General features: G+C 42.1%; 1 protein-coding gene across 6 annotated transcripts in view; it reads left to right on the forward strand.

The window, feature by feature from the left end:
• PTPRU (protein tyrosine phosphatase receptor type U) overlaps nucleotides 1-22,117 on the forward strand; it is a 691,901-nt gene that overhangs the window by 503,586 nt on the left and 166,198 nt on the right. For all 6 annotated transcript variants that reach the window (XM_039334369.1, XM_039334366.1, XM_039334364.1 and 3 more), the window contains 2 exons: nucleotides 13,746-13,848; nucleotides 18,252-18,525. In XM_039334369.1, coding sequence (XP_039190303.1) covers nucleotides 13,746-13,848; nucleotides 18,252-18,525 — 377 coding nt within the window. The remainder of the gene's footprint in view (nucleotides 1-13,745; nucleotides 13,849-18,251; nucleotides 18,526-22,117) is intronic.

Genomic DNA, 22,117 nt, shown 5'->3' on the forward strand with positions numbered 1-22,117 from the left:
GGGCCACAGAGTACTGGGGCACTTCAGCTACCCAGTACTCTCCATCTGCTGGCCTTGGTTCGAGGGACAGTGTTCCCAAGAAGGGTCCATTGTGGACTACCACCTCTCCAAGGTATGCAGACTTGGACTTAGAGGGTCCAGCCAGCCAGCAGATGGGCGGGTCAACCGGATATTTGGGGCAGCAAAGTCCTGGCCTGCTGAGCCTGGTAGGCGAGCAGGTAGGCCAGGCAACAGCACCAGAGTCATCTAGGAATTTAGGGCAGCAACGCCTTGGCCACCTAGCCTGGTAGGCAAGCAGGTGGGCCAAGCAATCTCTCCTGGTCCGAGGAGGCCTCAACGGCCAAGTGCCCACCCAAATATCTTAGGGAATTTGTGAAGTTGCTGTCAAGTTCAAGGAGAACTACTCATAAGGGCCCTGAATAAAAGTGCATGGTTATTTTGTATTATTTTATGATTTCTGATACATGTATTCCCAAAACAAAGTGGAGGGGGTTTTACCTGAGGGTAGCCTCAAATCTTCCACAGTCATTGCATTTGATTTAAGGAACTATATATCACTTCCCCAATGTAGGTCGTACATGTATGTGTGCAGCAAAGTTCCATCTAGGGCGAGGGGTATTGTGTCCTGAGCCTGCAAAAGTAGGCTCGGGATGTTGCTTTGGTCCCGGGCATTCCAAAAGCTGCCCGGGACCAGACTGAGAGGCGACAGCCTTGCGCGCATGCGCAAGGCGCAAAAGCGCTACGCTAATTGTTGCCATTGTGTCTGGGGCTCTGGGCAGATAAAGAGAGGCCTGTGTGCCATTGCTCGTTGTTGTGGTTTTGCTGTTAAATAAAGAGCTGTTAACTGCACAATGAGTCTTCATCATTCGCCCACGATCAAAGGACTTAACAGTCCTTTTTGACAACTCTTTCAAATCTGCTGCCTCTGAAAACTGTAGTGAAATTCTTTCATCTCTCTTGTCAAGCCAAGTTAGCTCCCCAGCTTCTCAGGACCCACCAAATCCACTAGCAATTTCACAGAATTGAGATTCTGGATTTCACACTGCACTGTCAGGCAGAGGTTTTGGCATTCGAAGCCGTGTGTTTTGCTTGAACTGACGGGAGTCACCCTTTATCCCACTGTGTAGATCTCCTTAAATATGTCTCTTCCTAAAATAGATTCTTCATGCTCCAAAACTCCTCCTGCTTTTTCCTAGATACCCTGCAGTCTGAATACAAATGGAAAACTGTATGCATTACAACCCTGCTGGATAATTTACTTGCATGATGGTCCAAAAGCTGTCTTGTTTACACTGCAGAGTCTTCAATGCTGGAACACATTTCCAAACTCAGTAGAGTGGCTTTGATAGGATCTATGACTAGGGGTGGTCTGGAAGAGGAGAAACTGAACACTGCCATCTCTGGGTCTTTCTGCAAAGAGTCTTAGAGAAATAATGATTATCTGCATCAGTGGGAAATGTTGTCTTGAGGTGCCATAGGCAAAGTGGCTTTGCTGGGTGAAGGAAGTTTGAGTGTTTTTCATTTAATGGCATGTGTGTGCACATCTCTATGTGTCTGTTTTCCCTAGGTACTGATTTATTTAGGGAGATGCAGCTATCTTCAGTCAGTGGAATGCTTGACACAAAATAATAATAAGATAAAGATGTGAAGAGGACAAAAAAAAAAAATCACACAAGTGATAAAATCCAAACGTTAGTTTGGACAATCCAGCTGCTGTCTGCTTTTATTTTGGTTTTATCAATTGCATGTTTTGTTTTCTTTTGTTTTATTGAAAACTGCCTAGAGCAGTGTTTCTCAACCTTGACAATTTTAAGGCATGTGGACTTCAACTCCCAGAATTCCACAGCCAGCATTCTGGGAGTTGAAGTCCACATACCTTAAAATTGTCAAGGTTGAGAAACACTGGCCTAGAGTCAGGTGAAAATGAGATAGGTAACTACATCAATCAGTCTAAGAAAGAAACAAAATCCAACATTGTTTACATTGATTCAGCCCATGGGTCTTTGAGTTCTCCAGTGAGTTCTTCTTATTATGGGCTGCATAATATTTTTGAATGTTGCTTCTTCATGTAAAGCAAATGTTCTGCTATTAAACTATTATAGAACAATGTGTATACTTAGATGATAGCTGCTGGTGCTTTGTGTCCAGGTTCATACATATTTTTCCCATTTTTTTTTGCACCAATCTGTAATTTAAGAAAAGCAGCATAAAGCAATGTATAGCAGCATGTACATAATGTTGTGCAAAACTTTACAGATAAAATACATGTTTTCCAGTGTATTCTCTCTGGCCACACATTTCCAAATACATTTTTCCTGCAGTTGTTTTTTTGGGGGGTGGGTGGGTGTATATCTGTGAAGTGCCTATGAACATTCTTTAAGTGCAAAGCCTATAGACAAGCAAGTTTGGTTCCACACTTGTGGAGTCTGAGAGTCTTGTCAACTGTGTTTGTATTGGGATTTGTAAAGGTTATACTTCCTGGGGGTAAACTAGTCAGAAAAAGACAAAATCTTGGAATATAAAAGATTTCTATTGTTGTCTTAAATCAGCAGAGTGTTCCCTATCCCCAACATTTTAATTTTGAGGTAATGAAGCCTGAAGACTTTGTTTACTGTATGCAAAGCATAATTCACTGATGACCACAGTTGAAAAGTATAGATACACAAATCAAAGTGAGCTTTGTCCCATTTTGCAACCTTTCTTGCCACAGTCATTAAGTGAATCACTGCAATTGTTACATTAGTAACATGGTTGTTAAGTGGATCTGGCTTCCCCATTGACTTGCTTGTCAGAAGGTCGCAAATGACCCCGGGGACACTGCAACTGTCATAAACACATGCCAGTTGCCAGGCAACCCCATTTTGATCATGTGACCATGGGGATGTTGCAATGATCATAAGTGTGAAAAATGATTGTAAGTCACTTTTTCAGTGCCATTGTTACTTTGAATGGTCATTAAATGAATGGCTGTAAGTTGAGAACTACCTTTATTGCATTTTCGGTTGTCTCCTGGGAGAAGGGGGCTGTGGACTGGGGAAAGCCAATGTCTCACAGGAAGAAGCAAAGCTGAGATAATTTAGATATTCAGTATTGCGGAAATAAGATTACCACCCACTTCCCCTTCCCACAAAGTCCCATATCATGGGACAAATTACAAGAAAGAAACCTAATAGATTGCCTCACAAAGGCACAGAACAAGGGTTAATTGGGCTTTATTAACAAGCCATATACTACTTAGGGCTGTTTGCTAATGCCTGTGGTATAGCTATTAACAATGCTGAATGGGTTGCAATGTTTTTAATGGGGAGCAGAGGAATTGCGAGGCAGCAGAAGGTGGGCCAGAGAGACTACTTATTAATCAAGGCCTGCAGGCTCTTTAGAAAGAGAGAGGAAGGGTAGAGGACATTTGCCAATGAATTGTTTTGCTCTTTGCATGGAAGGACAGCCCTGAGTAAAAAGTACAGGTAGTCCTTGACTTACGACTGGTCACTTGGCATCCGTTCAAAGTTATGATGGACCTATAGACAATTTATGACCTGCATTTGAAAGGATGACAGGTCACCTCTGTGGTCATGTGACTGAACGTAGATGCTCAACAACACGACCGTGTTCAGCATTCCAGGGTCATATGGCTGTGTTTTATTACGTTTTTACTTCCAGTTTTGAGCAAAATTTATTACGTTTTTACTTCCAGTTTTGGGCAAAACTGCACCCATTGTGAGCTATTGATTTGCTTAACAACCATGACATTCATTTAAAGACTGTGGTGGCCACTGGATGGTCACTGTATTTGCTTAATGACCCTCCAAAAAAATGGATTGGTCATTTTATGGCTGTTACAACTTACGACTGTAATGGATGGGCTTCATTTCAGTCATATGTTGAGGATTAACCTGTAGTCCACCTAAGGCAACCAGTCCCTGGTGGCAACTTTTTGGGCATCAGGGACTGGTTCCATGGAGAAAGGTTTTTCCACGGACTGGAGAGTGTGTGGTTTTGTGTGCTGCCTCATCCCACGAATGGGGCTTTGCTTGTTTGTGTGGACCGGTTGTTGGCATGCCGTGGCCCGGTACTAGTCCATGGACTGGGGGTTGGGGACCCCTAACCTAAGGGAATATCTACACTAGCATCTGCTGGTGTCAAATGCAAGGAACCAAAGCAATACCCTGACTTGATTAGAGTAGCTTCTTTATTACTGCTTGCCTATTTACAAGAATCTTGACATACAGGCTGCATTCTCTTGGGGACAGCCAGATAAAAGTTTGGGGTCTATCACGTCTTTATCACTTTTTGCTTTTTGCTTTGTTTTTTGCTCTAAGCTTGCCAGTCTCTTCACTTTTCCACCCGCTCTAGCTGGAGATTCTCCCACATCTGGTTACCTTCTTTTTCCCTATGGTGAATGCTGTTGATGATGGGTGTGCTGCCCTTGTGGACAAAAATACCATGGCTGTCAACTGCCAGGGAAATCAGGAGATGCAGGCAGTTCAAATTAATATAAATATTTATTGCAAGCTTAAGCTCTTTTTTATTATAACAAGTTTTTATTGGTTTTCCAGTTTTCCATTTGAGTATTTGGAAAGCCAGTGTGGTGATTGGGTAGTCAATAGTACAATAACAAAATCTTTAGTACATATCTCAGGTTACATCATCAAAAATTTCTTTTCTATTTCCCTTAACATTTGCTATATCATATTTAAGCTAGTAAATTTCCAATTATAACAACCTCAATTAAAACATTATATTTTTGCTTATACATATTCATATCCTGTATTTAAATTTTACCTAATTTTTAATTTTTAATTACAATATTCCAATTTAACCTTTAATATCCATAGTATTTAAATTTCAGGTAACCCAAATTTCCTTTATTTCACTATATAAAAATTATAATATGTAAAATACACCTATTACTTACTTGAATATATTCTTATTTTATTTCATAAACATTTTCTATTTTTCATTCTAGTACATCACTACTTACTAATGGAGTATCCTTTATTGTCTCAAATCCATTGTCTGGGTTAAACAATCATTTGAAGCTATTCCCTAATAATTAATTTTCATTTCCCTAATAAATCTAAATCCTCAATATTAGGCCAATTAATACCTTATTTTTTACCATTTTCCAACAGTAGTTAAATCTAATAACCATATTTCCCTTCATCTCAAAATCTCCCTTTAGCCCATTAGTTGAAACTTTAGGATCCTCTCTAATAAATAAAAAAAATCCATTTTTAAAATCTAACTCTAGCTTTCTTTTTATGCCAATCAGGTTTCCATACTTTAGATCATCAGATAGATCTCCCTTCATTCTTGTGCATGTTACTTGAATCAAAGGAGACCATCTAGTTATCAATTTTCCAGAGGAATTGGTCCATTTATAGTTAAGTTGTAGCCCTGGTGGCCCAGATCCCCATATTTGCTCTAGCATATTTATCTTCAATTCAATCTGGTTTCTTCCTCAGGTTTCTTCTGGTCTAAGTAAAATGTCAATGAAGAAAGGTGAGGTTGATAGGAAAGTTTGATTAGATCTCAGTCAAATTCTTGCATAATCCTAAGTGAGCAGATGTTGAATAGATGAAGTTTGAAAACAAATAGTAACACCTTTGCAATTATTTATGTGCCATCTTACAGCTCATTTTGATTTGAGAAAGATCAAGTTTGGGCAATTTGACTGAATCTCTATTGAATCCACATATTGCATTGAATCACTATTGTATTGTGCACCTCTCACAGCTTTGTTGAAAAGGCAGCACTTTTTATAGGTGTTTCCGGTTCCTTCAAAGCTCCTTAGATATAAAGAATGGTTCAGGAGCATCTGGCTTGATCTGAAGGCTTGTATCCTTGTGATACTTTTTATTCTCAGATGTAAAGATGGGAAAAAGAGGTAGCTACAAGCTCCCCCCCCTTTTTTTTTTCTTTTTCTAAAAAACCCTTTCTCTCCTAAGTATTTTGAATAGGATTTAATGCAGAAGTGGATTGAGAGTGACCTTAGGGTCACATGCAGCCATCAGCTTAATTTCAAATTGATTTCTCAGAATGTGTGCATTCAAGCTTTGCCTCTCTGCCTTGCTGCTTAGAGGAGATTAAAAAGTTGGTGTTGTAAAAGGGATGTTTCTGTGTGAATAGGTACAAATAGTCCTCGAATTATGATCATTCATTTAGCTACTGTTTGAAGTTATGATGATGTTGAATAAAGTGATTTATGACCAGCCATTGCACTTAATGACTGTCACAGCAGCCCTACAGTCATATGATCAACATTTGGGTGCTTGGCATCCTGTGTGTAATTATGATGGTTGTGCTGTCCAGGGCTCACAGGATCCCCATTGGTGACTTCCCAGTCAGCTTCTGACAAGGAAAGTCAATGGGGGAAGTTGGATTTGCTTAGTGACCACAACCAAAAAGATCATAAAATCAAGAGCGATTCACTTAATGATCGCCTCACTCAGTGATGGAAGTTTCTAATTCTAGTTGTAAGTCAAGGACAATCTGTACCGCTTACTTCAGCCATATCCAGTACCTACCTCAGTTATTTATTTCTAAGGGAAAAACTCTATGGTCAGAAAAATCCTAACTGAATGGGAACTGAAAGGTAATAAAGCCAGGATGGGGGGGGGGGAGCTAGAAGCCAGGAGATTCTGAGTTCTAGTTCTGCCTTAGGCATGGTATCTTAGGACCAATCACCAGGACACTGTGAGTTCCAATCCTGCTGTAAGGACCCACCCCACTTTGCATCTGAAGAAGACAGAACTATTGGAATAGTTCTTCCAACAGGCATCCTTTATTAAGAGAAAATGGTTGCAGGCATTCTAGACAGGACTTGGGGTCCAAGCTCTCCCATTCAAGGTTTTAAGGGGTTCCCCAGTAGCCCCACCCAATCACCCCCCTCTTCCAGCGACAGTCTCGGGCATTGCATTCCCACCCCCTTTTTCTTACTGCCGGCTGGATGGAGACTTCAAAGAAAACTACATGAAAGGTAATAACCCATTCTTATGGTTAGCTCTTTTGGCAATACACACAACCAGTTCCTTTGAAGTGTACCAAAGGAAGTGAGAGCCATAAAGCCCCTTTGTTCACCCACTTCCCTTCATCGTATGGCAGAATCCATAGAAGGCAGAAATGGTTTTTTTTATAATTGATAACTAGACATGAAATATAATTGGATTCTGACATCCTGCCCCTCAAAAATACGACAGATCCACCTGAAGGAAAACAAAACAGGTATAAAAGTTAGTCAGGCTTGTTAGGGTATTCTGTGTGAAACTTCTTCAATAGCTTCAGGGCTCTGACATGACGTTTGTGGACCCACTTGTTTTGTGAGGGAGGGAGGTGTTTCCAGGCAACTAGGTACTGAGTCGCTCCATGATATCTCCTAGAGGCAAGGATTTCCTTTATTTTGAAGTGTTGTTCGCCCTCTACCATGATTGGAGGTGGTGGGGGGGACTTTTGGCCGTAGACGTGACTGCCGCTCTCTTTTCAGCAAGCTGCAATGAAAAATTGGGTGTATTTGCCTGAGATTTTTGGGTAATTCTAATTCTTCTGTTACTGGGTTTATGATTCTTTTAATTGGAAAAGGTCCTATTTATTTTGGTCCAAGTTTTTTACAGGGCTGTAGGGACTTTAGGTATTTTGTAGATAAGTACACCATTTCTCCTATAATGAATGGTGTAGGCTCAACCCTTTTTTAATCGGCTTGTGCTTTGTATGCCTGCCTAGCTTCATCTAGTGCTTTTCTAACTATTGGCCAGGTGTCTTGTAATTGTTCCATTCATTCTTTCAGTGATGGTGTTGTAGAAGTAAGAGACTTGAGTCAGCTCTTTCAAGGAAAGGGAAGTTTATTGCGCAGGTTCAGAGAGCTATCATAGCTAAAAAAAATCTCAACACCCGACTGGGCGTAGATGATCATTTTTATAACCCGTAATACGTCAGTTATTTCCTGATCAAGACGTATTCCATACATGGTTACATTCTATAGTTCCTTATTCTAACATAGGAAAGTTACTAGACATGGTTATAATCTATAGTTCCTCTTTTAACATAGGAATGCTTTTAAGCAATATTTCAAGTGTCAAGCAGTTTTCAATACACCATGTGATAAACAGTTTGCAATATATCATGTGCAAAGTTGAGAACAGGATGTGTGGCCATTCTAATTTTAAGGGTTGTCTAGTAAGCAGGAAAACCTCCCTTTCACCCCCAATCTCTGTCGGACAATTAGTATTTTTCCAGCTTCCCACTTTAATGGGATCGTTGGTTTGTTTGGGGTTAATTCTGGCATGGGGTTGAAACTTTGACCGGTGGCTATTTGAAAAGGAGTGTAGCCTGTGCTGGAGTGGACTGCATTATTGTAGGCATCTTCTGCAAAAGGGAGTAAGTCCGTCCAATCACTTTGTTGGAAATTCAAAAAACATCTCAAATATTGCTCAAGTACTGAATGACAACGTTCTGTTTGTCCATCTGTTTGAGGGTGATGGCTAGATGTCAGTCCCTGAGTGGTCCCTAAGAGGGATAAAAATTCCTTCCAAAAGGCAGACGTAAATTGCACTCCCCTATCAGAGATGATGCGTTGGGGTGCCCCGTGTAATCTGTAAATGTGCTGGATGAAAAGTTTTGCTAAGGCCTTTGCAGTAGGAATCTTTTGGCAAGGGATAAAGTGCACCTGTTTGGAAAACAAGTCCGTGACCGTCCAGACAACAGTATTCCCAGTGCTTTCTGGCAATTCCACTATAAAATCCATGGCTATTTCCCTCCAGGGGGCTGAGGGATTTGCCACTGGTTGTAATAGTCCTGGCGATTTCCCTTGCAACCTCTTTGCAGACGCACATTTTGGGCAACTGGCCACATAACTTTCTATGTCCTTTTTTAATTGATGGCCACCAAAATTGCCGTTTAATTAAGTGTAAAGTTTTTACAAATCCAAAATGCCCTGCTGATTTTGTGTCGTGACAAAGCTGCATGAAAGTGACTCTTTGGGTTGTTGGTATATATAACTTTTCCCTTACCCAAGGCAACCCGTCTCTCATTGTGCACACATTTTTGTTTTTCTGGAACCATTCGTCTGTTTCCAAACTTTTTCTGAATTCAATTCCAGTTTGGCTGTCCAGTTGTGGTTTTAATTTAGCTTGGGTTCTTGTGATTACTGGTGCTGCCAGTTGTGACTCTGCCATCATTGGTTTAGAGTCTATGGCTTGCGCGCTGTTATATTGGGGCATGCGAGATCTGCCTGGAAGTTCTTTCTCCCTGGTAAATGTTTGAGCTTAAATTGGAACTGGTGAAAATGCTGGGACCAGCGGGCTTGTTTGGGATTGAGTTTCCTGGGCATTCTCAGGGCTTCCAAATTTTTGTGATCAGTCCACACCTGGAAGGGGATTTAGTGCCTTCCAGGAACTGTCGCCACGTGAGTAATGCCCAACGTATCCCATAAGCCTCCTTTTCCCATACGGGCCAGCGCTGTTCTGTTTCCGTGAGTTTCTTGGATGTATATGCACAGGGTTGCAATACTCCATCATCATTTTCTTGTAATAGAACAGCCCCCACTGTCACATCACTTGCATCTGCCTGTATTACGAAGGGCTTATCCATGTCTGGGTGCCTTAGTACTGGTTCGGCAGAAAAAAGTCTCTTTAGTCTCTCAAACACTGCTTGGCACTCCATTGTCCATGTTAATGGCTGGCTAGGTTTTACTGAGGACGTTCCCTTCGTTTTTAGTAAGTTAGTGAGGGGCAAGGTTATCTGGGCAAATGAGGGGATGAATTGGCAGTAAAAGTTTGCAAAGCCCAGGAAACTTTGTAGTTGCTTTCTTGTGCGGGGTGGTGCCCAATCTAATACTGCTCTGACCTTCTCTGGGTCCATTTCAATGCCCTGGGGGGATATGTGATAACCTAGGTATTCTATCCTTTCCTGGTGGAATTCGCATTTTGAGAGTTTGGCATATAGGTGGGTTGCTCGCAGTTTCTTTAAAACCGCTCTGACAAGGTTGACATGTTCCTCTTTTGTTTCAGTGAAGATAAGAATGTCGTCCAAGTAAACAAGGACCCCCTTAAACAGGTGCTCCCTTAGAATGTCATTGATTAATTGCATAAAGACTGCAGGGCCCCCTTGTAATCCAAATGGCAAGACTTTGAATTGATAGCACCCCATGGGGCAGTTAAATGCGGTCTTCCATTTGTCCCCTTCCTTAATTCTCACGCGATAGTACGCTTACCTTAGGTCTAGTTTAGAAAAAATTTTCCCTTTCGAGAGGTGTGACAGCATGTTTTTCATGAGGGGCAGAGGGTATAGTTTGCTTTCACTGATTGTATTCAGGGCCCTATAATCCATGCATAAGCGTAAAGAGCCATCCTTCTTCTCTCTAAAAAGGACTGGGGCAGCCACTTTAGGCTTGGCTGGCTCAATGAAACCTCTCTCTAGGTTTTTTTTTTATGAATCTTTCCATTTCCTCCTTCTCCTTTGGGCTCATGGAGTATAATCTGGGTTTCGAGAGTTTTGCCCCAAGCTTGAATTCAATGGCACAGTCTGTGGGTCGGTGGGGGGGTGGGGCTCATTCGCCCTCTCCTCACTGAAAACTTCAGCCAGGTCTCTGTATTCCTCTGGTATTTCTGCTAGTCCCTTTTCCTCTCCTATGGATACTTTTTCTATTCTTGATTTTGGTAGCCCCCCTTCAGATTTTAAGTCCATAGGGTCCCCCTTCGGGAATTTGATTTCTGTCGTCCTCCAATTTACCCAGGGGTTCCATTTTTTCAACCATTCCATCCCTAGGATCATTGGGCATTCCATGCCTGGGGTCACCACAAACATAATGTCCTCTTCATGTTTGCCCAGGGAGAGGTGTATTGATAGAGTGGCTAGGGTAGCTGGCACCCCCCCCCTGCTATGGATCCATCTAACTGGCCAAATGAGATTGGTTGTTCCAGTCTCCTCGATGGAATGCCCAGATTCCCCACTAATGTTGGGCTAATGAGGCAGCGGGTGTAGCCAGAGTCTATTAAGGCTTTCACCTTCACGGCTTCGGGCATGGGGGGAATTAATATAATCACTGTCTTGAAGATGGGTGCGATGCATCCACTTACCAGGAGTTCACCCTCCGAGCTGTCATATGAGGTGTCCACACGCCCTGTGGTGTAGGTTGGAGTTCTTTCCCCCTAATGAGCAGAGGTGGCGGGTTCCGCAATTTCCATCATTCTCATGGCAGTTTCTTTTGGCTTAGCTGAAGACTTTCTGGATTTGCTGATTGGAGATCTTTCTGGGTTGTGCTGGGGGGCTTTGGAGCGGCATTCTACAGCTCGATGCCCTTCTCTTCCGCACTTGAAACACCCCATTTGCTTCTTGGCTGTAGCCAATGGTTTCACTGGTTTGTGTGTCAGCTCAGGCAGGGGGCGGCTCCATTGTTTTCCTCGGCGATGTCTCTTCAATATGTCGATCTCTGCTTCCTCTGCCAAGATGTACCATTCCTGAAGTTGGTGTGGGTTCCCTTGGGGCAGGCAAGCATCATATAGGTCATAATTTAGTCCGTCTTTGAAATGACTAAGGAGGATGTCTTCTGGCCAGTTCAGTTTGCTGGCAATGGCCCGGAATTCTTGTGTATATTCAGCCACCGGGCGGTTGCCTTGCCTCATTATTTTTATCCTTTCGCGGGCTTTGTGATCAGCCAGGGGGTCTTCAAATCGTCTTCTCAGAGAGGACATGAAACGGTTGAAGTCGTTGAGTTCTGGGGCATTGGAGTCGTGCAAGTTCACCACCCAATCTGCAGCCGGTCCGTCCAGGGCAGATTGCATGATCCGGATGCGGGCTTTGTCACTGGGGATGTCCCGCCCGTATTCCTCCATGTAGCTGAGGACTTGGGTTAGGAAAAACCCCAAGCGTGTTGGCTCCCCTTTGAATTTCACCTCCAACGCCGGACGTCTTGGAATGGATCGATGCCTCCGTTGTTGGTGGTAGTGTCCTCTGTCCAGATCACCATCTGTGGTTCGGTAGGGGGTGGGGACTACTGGATCAGCAGATGTCCCCGGGGCTGCAGGTTACACTTCCCCCTCGATATCTCTCCTTTGCGGCTCCAGGAGCTGGGGCAGCCGTAGGGCTCAGGATTCTCCTCTTCTAGGGAGCTGAGAGTTCTCTTCATCAGGTCAATAGCTTTCTCTAGGATCCAGTCTGAGTACGGTGCCCAGCTTTCTCCCTTTTCACTTGCGTGCAGGGATTTCTCCATCTCCTGCTTCCATTCTGGTTGCTTGGTCCCCCGTCTCAGGGTCACCTTTCTTGATTCCTTTCCCCACTCACTTTTCTTTCCAACGCCCATTGACCAGCGAGGCTTGTGGTCCCGTGTCTCCACCACTTCTTCTCCTGAGGAATCTGACCTCTCGGATCCCAACATCTGGCAAGGTTCCAATTGGGTCAGCGGCTCTCTTTCCAGGGAGTTTTCCCCCTTTTTGCTCCATTGTCTGACATGGTAATTTTTTGCAAAATCCCCCAGCAAGGGTCTCCCTTCCAGGTGGATTAATTTTGCAAGTCCTGTCTAATGTAAGGACCCACCCCACTTTGCATCTTAAGAAGACAGAACTCTTGGAATAATTCTTCCAACAGGCATCCTTTATTAAGAGAAAATGGTTGCATGCATTCTAGACAGGACTTGGGGTCCAAGCTCTCCCATTCAAGGTTTTAAGGGGTTCCCCAGTAGCCCCACCCAATCACCCCCCTCTTCCAGCGACAGTCTCGGGCATTGCATTCCCACCTCCTTTTTCTTACTGCCGGCTGGATGGAGACTTCAAAGAAAACTACATGAAAGGTAATAGCCCCATTCTTATGGTTAGCTCTTTTGGCAATACACACAACCAGTTCCTTTGAAGTGTACCGAAGGAAGTGAGGGCCATAAAGCCCCTTTGTTCACCCCCTTCCCTTCATCGTATGGCAGAATCCATAGAAGGCAGAAATGGGTTTTTTTATAATTGATAACTAGACATGAAATATAATTGGATTCTGACACCTGCTTTAGGTATGAAAGCTGTCTGCCAATTACTTTCTCTCAACCCAGCTCACTTCACAAGCTTGTTGCTTTTGGGAAAATAGGAAGAGGATAGCGTATTGTGTTGTTCACTGTCTTGTTATTTACAAAAACAAAATAATAAAAGGTGGGATACAAATAATTACAGTAATAAAAATAGTGGCAATACCTGGAGACAGTAGAATAGGAGGGAACGAACTGGAGAAGAACACAAAATTCAAAGACTTGCCAATAGAAATAGAACAGTTGTGGCAAAAGAAAACAAAGCTAGTACTGATAGTAATGGGTGCAATCCCACAAGAATTAGAGCACCAGTTGAACATCATCAGCAGTGACAAAATCACCATTAGTCATTGCAAAAGGCAGCTTAACTTGGAACAGCTTAAATTCTATGATGATAGTTTTAATACCATCAACATCCACATCTGCCTATTCCATGTCATTGGAAAGGAATCCATAGATGGATAAAAACGTGAAATCCAGTCTGAACATTTGGCTGGCTGTGTGACGAACCATAGTCCATAAATAGAGTGCATATGGTTTGCCATTTCTCATTATAATAGTAATGATGCTTGCTGTTATGACTAGTATTGCTTACTACAACTATAACTTACAATTGGCGTATCCATAGAATATGCTAAAAAAATTCAAGATGGTGGTTACAATGGTGTGCTTGAAGCCCTAAAATGCACCTAGAACATGAGTGAAATATAGTCCCATTTGATTGTTGCCTTTTGCTTTGTTTCAGCACCTAGTTTTGATTATGGAGACATACCTTCACCACTGGGAGAGTCGGATAGCACCATCACTGTTCTCCTGCGGCCAGCCCAGGGCAGGGGTGCCCCAATCAGGTATAATAAGGATAAATTAATGATTATCTAATTTCATATTTTTAACAATGCAATTGTTTTTTATTTCACAATATTTACAGCCCATCCCATTCCTAGCAGGTTCGGGGCAGAGGAGATGAGGAGTTATTAATAAAATCAAAGGAAACAAAATGGAAAGCTCTGTATACAAAATTAAATTAATTTCATTATAAAGAGTCAACAATAACAGGCGCCCTTTAAACTAAACTAATAACTGAATGCAGGCTGGAATGAAATTGCTTTGAAATACCAGCAAGGTTGGCTTGGTAAACCATTATTGTTTGAAATTCATGGTTATCGGTATCCTAAGAAAAGGTATTATGGAATGCAATGCACAATATGGATATATTTTTGAAAGGAATGTAAAAATGTAAAAAATGCATTACATTAGGGAGAGTTGTTTACAAAATTCTACACTGAGAAACATAGCAAAAACAAAATCTGTAAGTTGAAAGAAATGTGGAGCATTTCAATGCAGAGTTCTCTAGTTTGACAAATGGAGCCTGACATATTTCCTGAAATAAGAAACAGAGACTACCGGTAACCAAAATTGACAGATTGGCCGATCTTTATAGGACAGCCAGTCCTGTGCAATGGATCATGAATTTAGTCTGAATTTTGAAATAAGGCTATTTCCTTTTATGAAGGGGATTTATTGCATTCCAGAGTCTCCTCTTTTCTTCTTCCCTCTTATCTTTCTTTGCTTTCTAAAAATGTTAACTGCAAAATATGCTTGTCCTGCAAGGCTGAAATGCCCCCTTTTATTGAGATGCTTACCTCTTTTGCTTCATAGATAACGTATGGAGAAGGGATCCATTGAAGAAAACTGTAGAGATTAAATATATACTGTAATACTCCTGATACAGGTAGTCCTCGACTTACGAACCCAAGTTGGATCAGAATTTCTGTTGCTAAGCAAGGTGATTGTTAAGCAAGTTGCACTCAGTTTTACAACCTTTATTTTGCCACAGTTGTTAAGCGAATTGTTGCAGCTGTTAGGAGAATCCAATTTCTCCCACTTGACTTGCTTGTCAGAAAGCAGCTGGGAAGGTTGCAAATGGTGATCATATGATCCTGGAATGGTGCAAACTGTAAATTAATACCAGTTGCCAAAGTGCCCAAATTTTGATCATATGACTTTTTTCAGTGCTATTATAATTATTCAACAAATGATTGCAAATCAAGGACTATCTGTACTCAGTTTAAGGAAATATTTTGGGAACTTCAGCATTACCTCTGCTTTGGCCTTCTATACATTTTGGAAGTTCGTATCCATGAGTTTTGATCGTGTCGAAGAGTTCTGCATGTGTAGTTCTCAGTTCTTGGAATACTGAGTTCTATGGGATAATTCTAAGACAGGCTTCTTCAGGCTTGGCCCTTTTATGACTTGTAGACTTCAACTCCCAGAATTCCTCAGCCAGTGTGCCTGGCTGAGGAATTCTGGGAGTTGAAGTCCACAAGTCATAAAAGGGCCAAGCTTGAAGACCCCTGTTCTAAGATTTTGGATGATTTGGGGGAGGGACTTGGCTTGGTCTAATATAATTTAATATACAGGATGTCTGGATGTTCAGTAGATGCCCATCCACAACTAGAATTGGTTAATTTAGTGATCAAGATAAATAAAGGGATATACTATAATTAGGCATGGCAATTGTTTTAAAAAGCATTAAAACAAAGTCATTGACTCTTTTTGCAAGAAGGGAAGCATTGAGAACCATTGGCCCTAACTGTGATATCCATAAATTGAATACTTCTACCTAGAAATAATAATTTTCTTTTGTTTAATTTTCTTTCATTGGTACACACAGTTGTTCAGCTTTCACTCCTGGAGCATGTTTATCCTGTTTCAGTAATAACATTCTGATACTTTTCATTTTAAATAACCTATTAAAACATAATCCAATGAACTATTTCAGTATTTTGGGTTCCTTTCTCCTTTCCACCAATTAAGCTGTAGACTTCCTTGGAAAGAAAAATATGTCCCTAAGAAAGTGAAGGTTTAAATTTTGCCTCCAGGCCTTTTAGAACAGCGGTCTCCAACCTTAACAATTTTAAGACTTGTGGACTTCAACTCCCAGAATTCCTCAGCCAGCCATGCTGAGGAATTCTGGGAGTTGAAGTCCACAAGTGTTAAAGATGCCAAAGCTGGAGATCCCTGTTTTAGAGCACTTTCCTACGTTAACGCCTGTGGTTGCTGGGAGGATGTGTGGGTGCTACGTTGACAGCCTCTTGTCACACTCTTGCATAGCTTTGTTCTTGCAAGTGCACAAATATAACTAGTTGGCTTTGAAAACCTCATTATGTTAACAGCTGAATTATACTATTGGGATTTTGTCAGGAGCTTTCTCTTCCAGACAAAACTGAGGGATGTGACTGTCAGCTTTATTTGTTTTAGGCTCTTCAGTTAACATTTTTTGTGTCCCAGTGTATGTGGAAGAATAAGGCAGAATTCAGCGCATCCTATGTAGTTTTCTCTATCCATGTATCTGCCTCATACAGGGAGGGAAACATTTGGGTTGGTTTTGCTTTTTCAGACCAGGTGTTAACAAAACTTATTTCAATGTGTGAGACTTTATTAGGTATTTAAACAGCTACCTTAGATACACTGAAAGTACCTGTTCTGATGGTGGTAGTAAGGTAGCTATATGGTTGCCAAAGCTTCTGTGTTGGGATTTTCAGTGAGAATCTTCCAAAGGAAGAATAGAACAATTGTATGTTGCGTTGATGGGTGATAGAAGAGTGAGCATCTTTGAATGTGTTGTGTACACAAGTTAAGAGATTCTTTTCCTTGAGCTTTTGGCAGTGAGGGAATGGCAGTCAGCAAGATCCAAATTTAGCAGCTGCCTTCCTATCAGATTGGTTGGCCAAAGTCTGTATCTGTCTTCCTTGGGGAGCTATTTTGGTAATTTCAAAGATGGAAAACCGATGATAGCGCATCTGCTTTGGTAAGTCATTGAAACAGATCAGAGATGCCTCCATAATGAAAATGTTTTTGGCCAGATCCCTGGTATGTTATTAGCCGGCCCAAATTGAGGCAAACTGCAGGAACCCAGAAGCTCTATGAATTTATGTTATCATTCACATAACGCAGCAGCACCTTTTCTCTCTTTTTCTCTTGAGAATAAGAGGGTCTAGAGGTCCTATTTGGAAATAATAGGTGGAGTTTAAATGGGAATACTGCTAGAAACAAAAGCAGATGAAGCCATCTTTTCTCTTGTTGATACTCTCTTGTGATGGAATCTAGTAGCCTGGATTCCCAGGAAGAAGAGGGTACATTCCAGAGGAATATGAGACAACTCATCCAGATAGTTTATGTGAGAGAAAGAGGGTGAAGACAGTCCCTCCCTAAGAGTTCCCAGATTATATGATAGGTACAGATAGTCAGAGTGTTTAGTTTGACAAGATTATGTCTATGGCAGGGGTGTCAAACTCGTAATATCACGTGACATGTCGCAACGTATCACATCTTTTTTTCCAGTGCCGACAATGGAGTGGGCGCGGTTTCGCCATGATGCATCCTGCCCGTGGGCCAGCAGTTTGACACCCCTGGTCTATAGGTGTGGAAACAATACAGAACTCAGTTTGGAAGAACCACTACATGCTGTTCTTGGGTCTGAAAACCCCCTTTCCACTCTATTTCTTCCTCACTAGAGATTGCTCTTGACAAACTCCAATTTACAGCTTGCAGGAAACATTTGCAATTAGTCAAGAGCTGTGTAAAATTAAGTTAAGGGCCCCAGGTTGACAATGCTTATTGTTGACTATTATGATGCTGGTGATTGACTGTTATGATGTAGAATTGATGGGGAAAACCCTGCTGCTAATGTTCCATTTACAGGGCAATGCTTCTATGGGAAGACAAAATTATTAGTGAAGTTTTCAGGAGAAGCCTTTTGGACAATAGCATAAGCATTCCTCCTTCTATTTGACTCTAATTCTTAGTACTTTTGCTGATGGGAAATTTCTTGGAGGTTTCAGTCAAGCACAACCATGCTTACTTCATAGCATATTCTGCAATCTCTTAGTTTACAGGCACTTCCTCCAACACAGAACAATAGGGCTTTGAGAATCAAAAGTGTATCTGTTTCTTTCTTTACCCAGGAAATTTTATTGAAAGCAATTCATTTACCAGCAGTGAAGTGATGCCATACCTTTAGATGAAAAGATTTATTATCCACTACAAATAGATAAATCAGAAGATAGACAGTGTGGATTTAGAAAGGGCAGTGTAAGAGAACTAGCAGCCCCTCTTTGAGGGAGATGGATGGTTAAGAAGTGTGAAAAATAAATAACTAAACATAAATTAGTTTAGGATGGGCTTCATTTAACATCACCTCTTGTTTTTGCTTTCTCTTCCCAACCTTCTCTGCTTCTTGGGTTCCCAGCACATACCAAGTCATTGTGGAAGAAGACAGACCTAAGAAGATCAAGCGAGAGTTAAGTGGCCCAGAATGCTTCCCAGTGCCACTCACTTTTGATGATGCCATATCCCGTGGCTTGGTTCACTACTTTGGAGCTGAACTTTCCCCAAGCAGCCTCACAGAAGCCAGACCCTTCACTGTAGGAGACAATCAAACCTATAGAGGTTACTGGAATCCTCCATTGGAACCCAAGAAGGCCTATCTCATCTACTTCCAGGCTATGAGCAATCTCAAAGGGGTGAGTAGCAAACTCTGGGTATTGATTGGTACAACTCCCTCTTTAAAATATATGTGTTTCTATGCTTCTTTTCCGTACGCTGACTGTAATTTCCTATCAGGGTGAAATACCCAACAGTCTAACTTCAACAGTCTTACTGCAGTAAATGTCCCCACCACTTACTGAACCATGAGATGATTTCCTAACATTTAGGACTATAATTAAGGGGAGGAATACTTTCTTTGTATGTAAAGCATCCCAAATTGAGTTGCTTCTATTTCCAATTTAAAAAGACTAGCAAATCTTTAATCTTCATACTTGGGGAAGCAGTTGCCAGACAATCTAGCTAAATTGATAAATAACTTAGCAGTCTTGTATGCATGTAATGCAAGGATCCCATCTGCACCATTTGGTGACTCATATATATTATTTATGCATGATCTGGATTGCTTGTGCAGGAACGTATATATGTACACACATTGTACAGGCAATGTGCAAATTGGAGGGTCTTAAATGAAAATCAAAAAGCAGCCCACCAAACTTCATCACATTGAGATGACCAAGATTAGCAATTTATTCTCATTCAGTGCGAAATTGAATGATTCAATCTAATATCACAATTTGAGCACATTTAGAGATTCAGTTAAATTGTTTTTAAATCTTTTATGAGCTGCAGGATCTCTGGCAGAGCACAGAATTTATGTGCAGGAGCCACATCTCCAAGCATACCATCTCCAGTTCAAAACATCGGGCATCAAATGATGGGGAAAGCTATTTTATTGTTTATTATACAAGACAACATTTAGCATGATGCATCTTATCCTCAGCTTTGTTTTAAGGATATTAAATATGATCCCATCTCCCCCCTCCCCCCGCAAAATCAGATTTTTCTCTATCTATCTATCCATCAATCATCATGGTTCAGCACCGTACTATGCAGGTTTTGTATAACTATCTGATGGCGAGTAAGATCAATATTGAAATAAGATGTGAGAGCAATAGAAGATCACACAACTATCCAAGGGAAGAAAGCCATCAAACAATGGTTGTTATTGTTAGTTGTGAAGTCATGTCCGACCCATCGCGACCCCATGGACAATGTTCCTGCAGATCTTCCTGTCCTCTACCATCTTCTGGAGTCCATTTAATCTCACTCCTACTGCTTCAGTGACTCCATCCAGTCACTTCATTCTCTGTCGTCCCCTTCTTCTATTGCTCTCAATCTTTCCCAGCATTAGGCTCTTTTCCAATGAGTCCTTCCTTCTCATTAGGTGGCCAAAGTATTTGAGTTTCAACTTCAGGATCTGGCCTTCTATAAAGGAGTCGAGGTTGATATAAAGGACTCGCAGGAGTCTTCTCCAGAACCATAGTTTAAAGGCCTCAATTCTTTTGCACTCAGCCTTTCTTATGGTCCAACTTTCACAGCCATACATTGCAACTGGGAAAACCATGGCCTTGACTATATGCACTTTTGTTGGCAGGGTGATACCTCTGCTTTTTAGTATGCTGTCTAGATTTGCCATAGCTTTCCTCCCCAGGAGCAAGCATCTTTTAATTTCTTGTCTGCAGTCCCCATCTGTGGTGATCTTGGAGCCCAGGAAAATAAAGTCTGCCACTACCTCCATTTCTTCCCCATCTATTTGAAAGGAATTGAGAGGGCCGGATGCCATGATCTTGGTGCAAAGTGATTTAGATTTTTCTTTCTTTCTTTCTTTCTTTCTTTCTTTCTTTCTTTCTTTCTTTCTTTCTTTCTTTCTTTCTTTCTTTTTGTGCCTTCAAATCAGTATTTTTTTTTAATTCCTGGTGAGTGCCTGGAAAGATCCCTGCAGTTCTTTTGGCAAGATTTCAGAAGTGGTTTGCCATTGCCTGCTTCCCATGACTGAGAAAGAGTGATCTAAGGTAGAGTGTCCCTGTAATGTACTGAGTTTTACTTATGAAACAGGTGCAGGGAGCTGCACTGGAACTATTAGCAGACCACGTGGCCTGCTAGCCAGACTTGCTGTCTACAAGGTTAATCAGTATGCATTTGAGTGGGAGAATACAGTGCATTCATTGGCTGACAGTGCCCCAAGCTGAATGTATAAATAGGGGTGGAGCCATCTTTGTTTGAGTTCTGTTTTGTCTTCAATAAAGAAATACCTTTTTACTACTTCTGCCTCTTCAATGCTGAACCCAGCAGAAAACAGAACATTGGTGACAAAGGTGGGATCGTGCTGCCGCAAATTGAAGGGCTGATTCACAAGCAGGAAAAGGCCTAGCAAGCACTTAAAGGGATGGCATTCGAACCTTTTTCTCACTCTGCCTGCCAGTATGAAAACGCTGGAGGAGAGTGCTTCAAGGAACCGCCCTGGAACCCCTCCGGAAGCCTGCGCAGCATGAGGCATTAAAAAGGCCGCCAAAGACTCACCATGGTGAAGATAGGTCGTCTCTCAGAATTCGACGTTGCTCATCCTGAGAGGTGAAGCTCCTACGTCATGAGGGTTAAGAACTACTTGCAAGTCAACCAAGTTCGGGAAGATGGATTGAAGGCCGCGACACTGCTGTGTGTTTGCAGCCAAGCAACATTCGACATAGTGGAGAACTTGGTTGCACCAGCGCCATTGGAGTCTATTGCTTATGCTGAACTAAAAAAAATGCTCAAGGAACATTTTGAACTGAAGCTTTCAGTCATCGCTTGGCGACATGCCTTTGAACAGCAGGACCAGAGTCCCGGGGAGTCCACCGCAGTTTTCATAGCTGCTCTTCGTCAAGCTACGAGGCCATGAATTGAATTCAAGGATCTTGAAGAATGGTTATGGGACTGTTTAGTTTGTGGTCTGAGGAGCCGAGAACTTCAGTAAAAGATCTTTGCTAGAGAAACATGTTTCAAGATGCGTTGAGGGAGATAACGACTGAAGAAGCAGGAGGCAGAGCTGTTAAGGCCTTGAGGCTCTCCAAGAACCCTCCTTGCTTGGTGGATATGGTCCACCAAGAGGATGCTGAGAGGGTTGAAGACTCTGAATCGGACCATGAAATTGATCGGTTGCAGCAACCTCTAGAAAGAAGGTCTCAAAGACAACCTGACAAGGCAGTTCCCTTCTCTCTGTGTTTTGGGTGTGGAGGCTACCACAAATGGGCCAACTGCCAGTTTCGCACCGCAACTTGCTAGGCGTGTGGTAGGCAAGGCAAAATCACCGCCATTTGTTTGGGTCGCAGAAAAGAACGTCCAGCGGAAAAGTTGCCTCAGAAAGGTACCAGGGTCCCCAGTCAGAGCAGGGTGGGTTTTTGCACTAGTAGAAGGAGTGTATTTAGGACAGGCACACATTGCCCACTCAAGAAGAAGCTACACCTAGAAATCTAGTTGCAAGGGGTCCCTTCAGACATGGAGCTGGACATGGGTTCAGCTCTCTCAATCATCTCCCAATGAACCCTTAAGCAGATTTGTGGTAGAAGCGGCCAACGAGTGAAGCTCAGGCCATCGAATCTTGTCTTGACCGACTTCCAGAATTCCCGGGTAAACGTCAAGGGGGAGGCCACACTTGGGGTGAAGTTTAGGGATTTCAAGGGCCCTTTGGACATTGTAGTTGTTGAGGGCAAGCACATGAGTCTGATTGGACTTGATTGGTTTGATGCT

Source organism: Crotalus tigris, unplaced genomic scaffold, assembly GCF_016545835.1.
Source record: "Crotalus tigris isolate CLP2741 ecotype Arizona unplaced genomic scaffold, ASM1654583v1 scf7180000017628.32516253702:7417878, whole genome shotgun sequence".
Taxonomy (NCBI): Eukaryota; Metazoa; Chordata; class Lepidosauria; order Squamata; family Viperidae; genus Crotalus; species Crotalus tigris.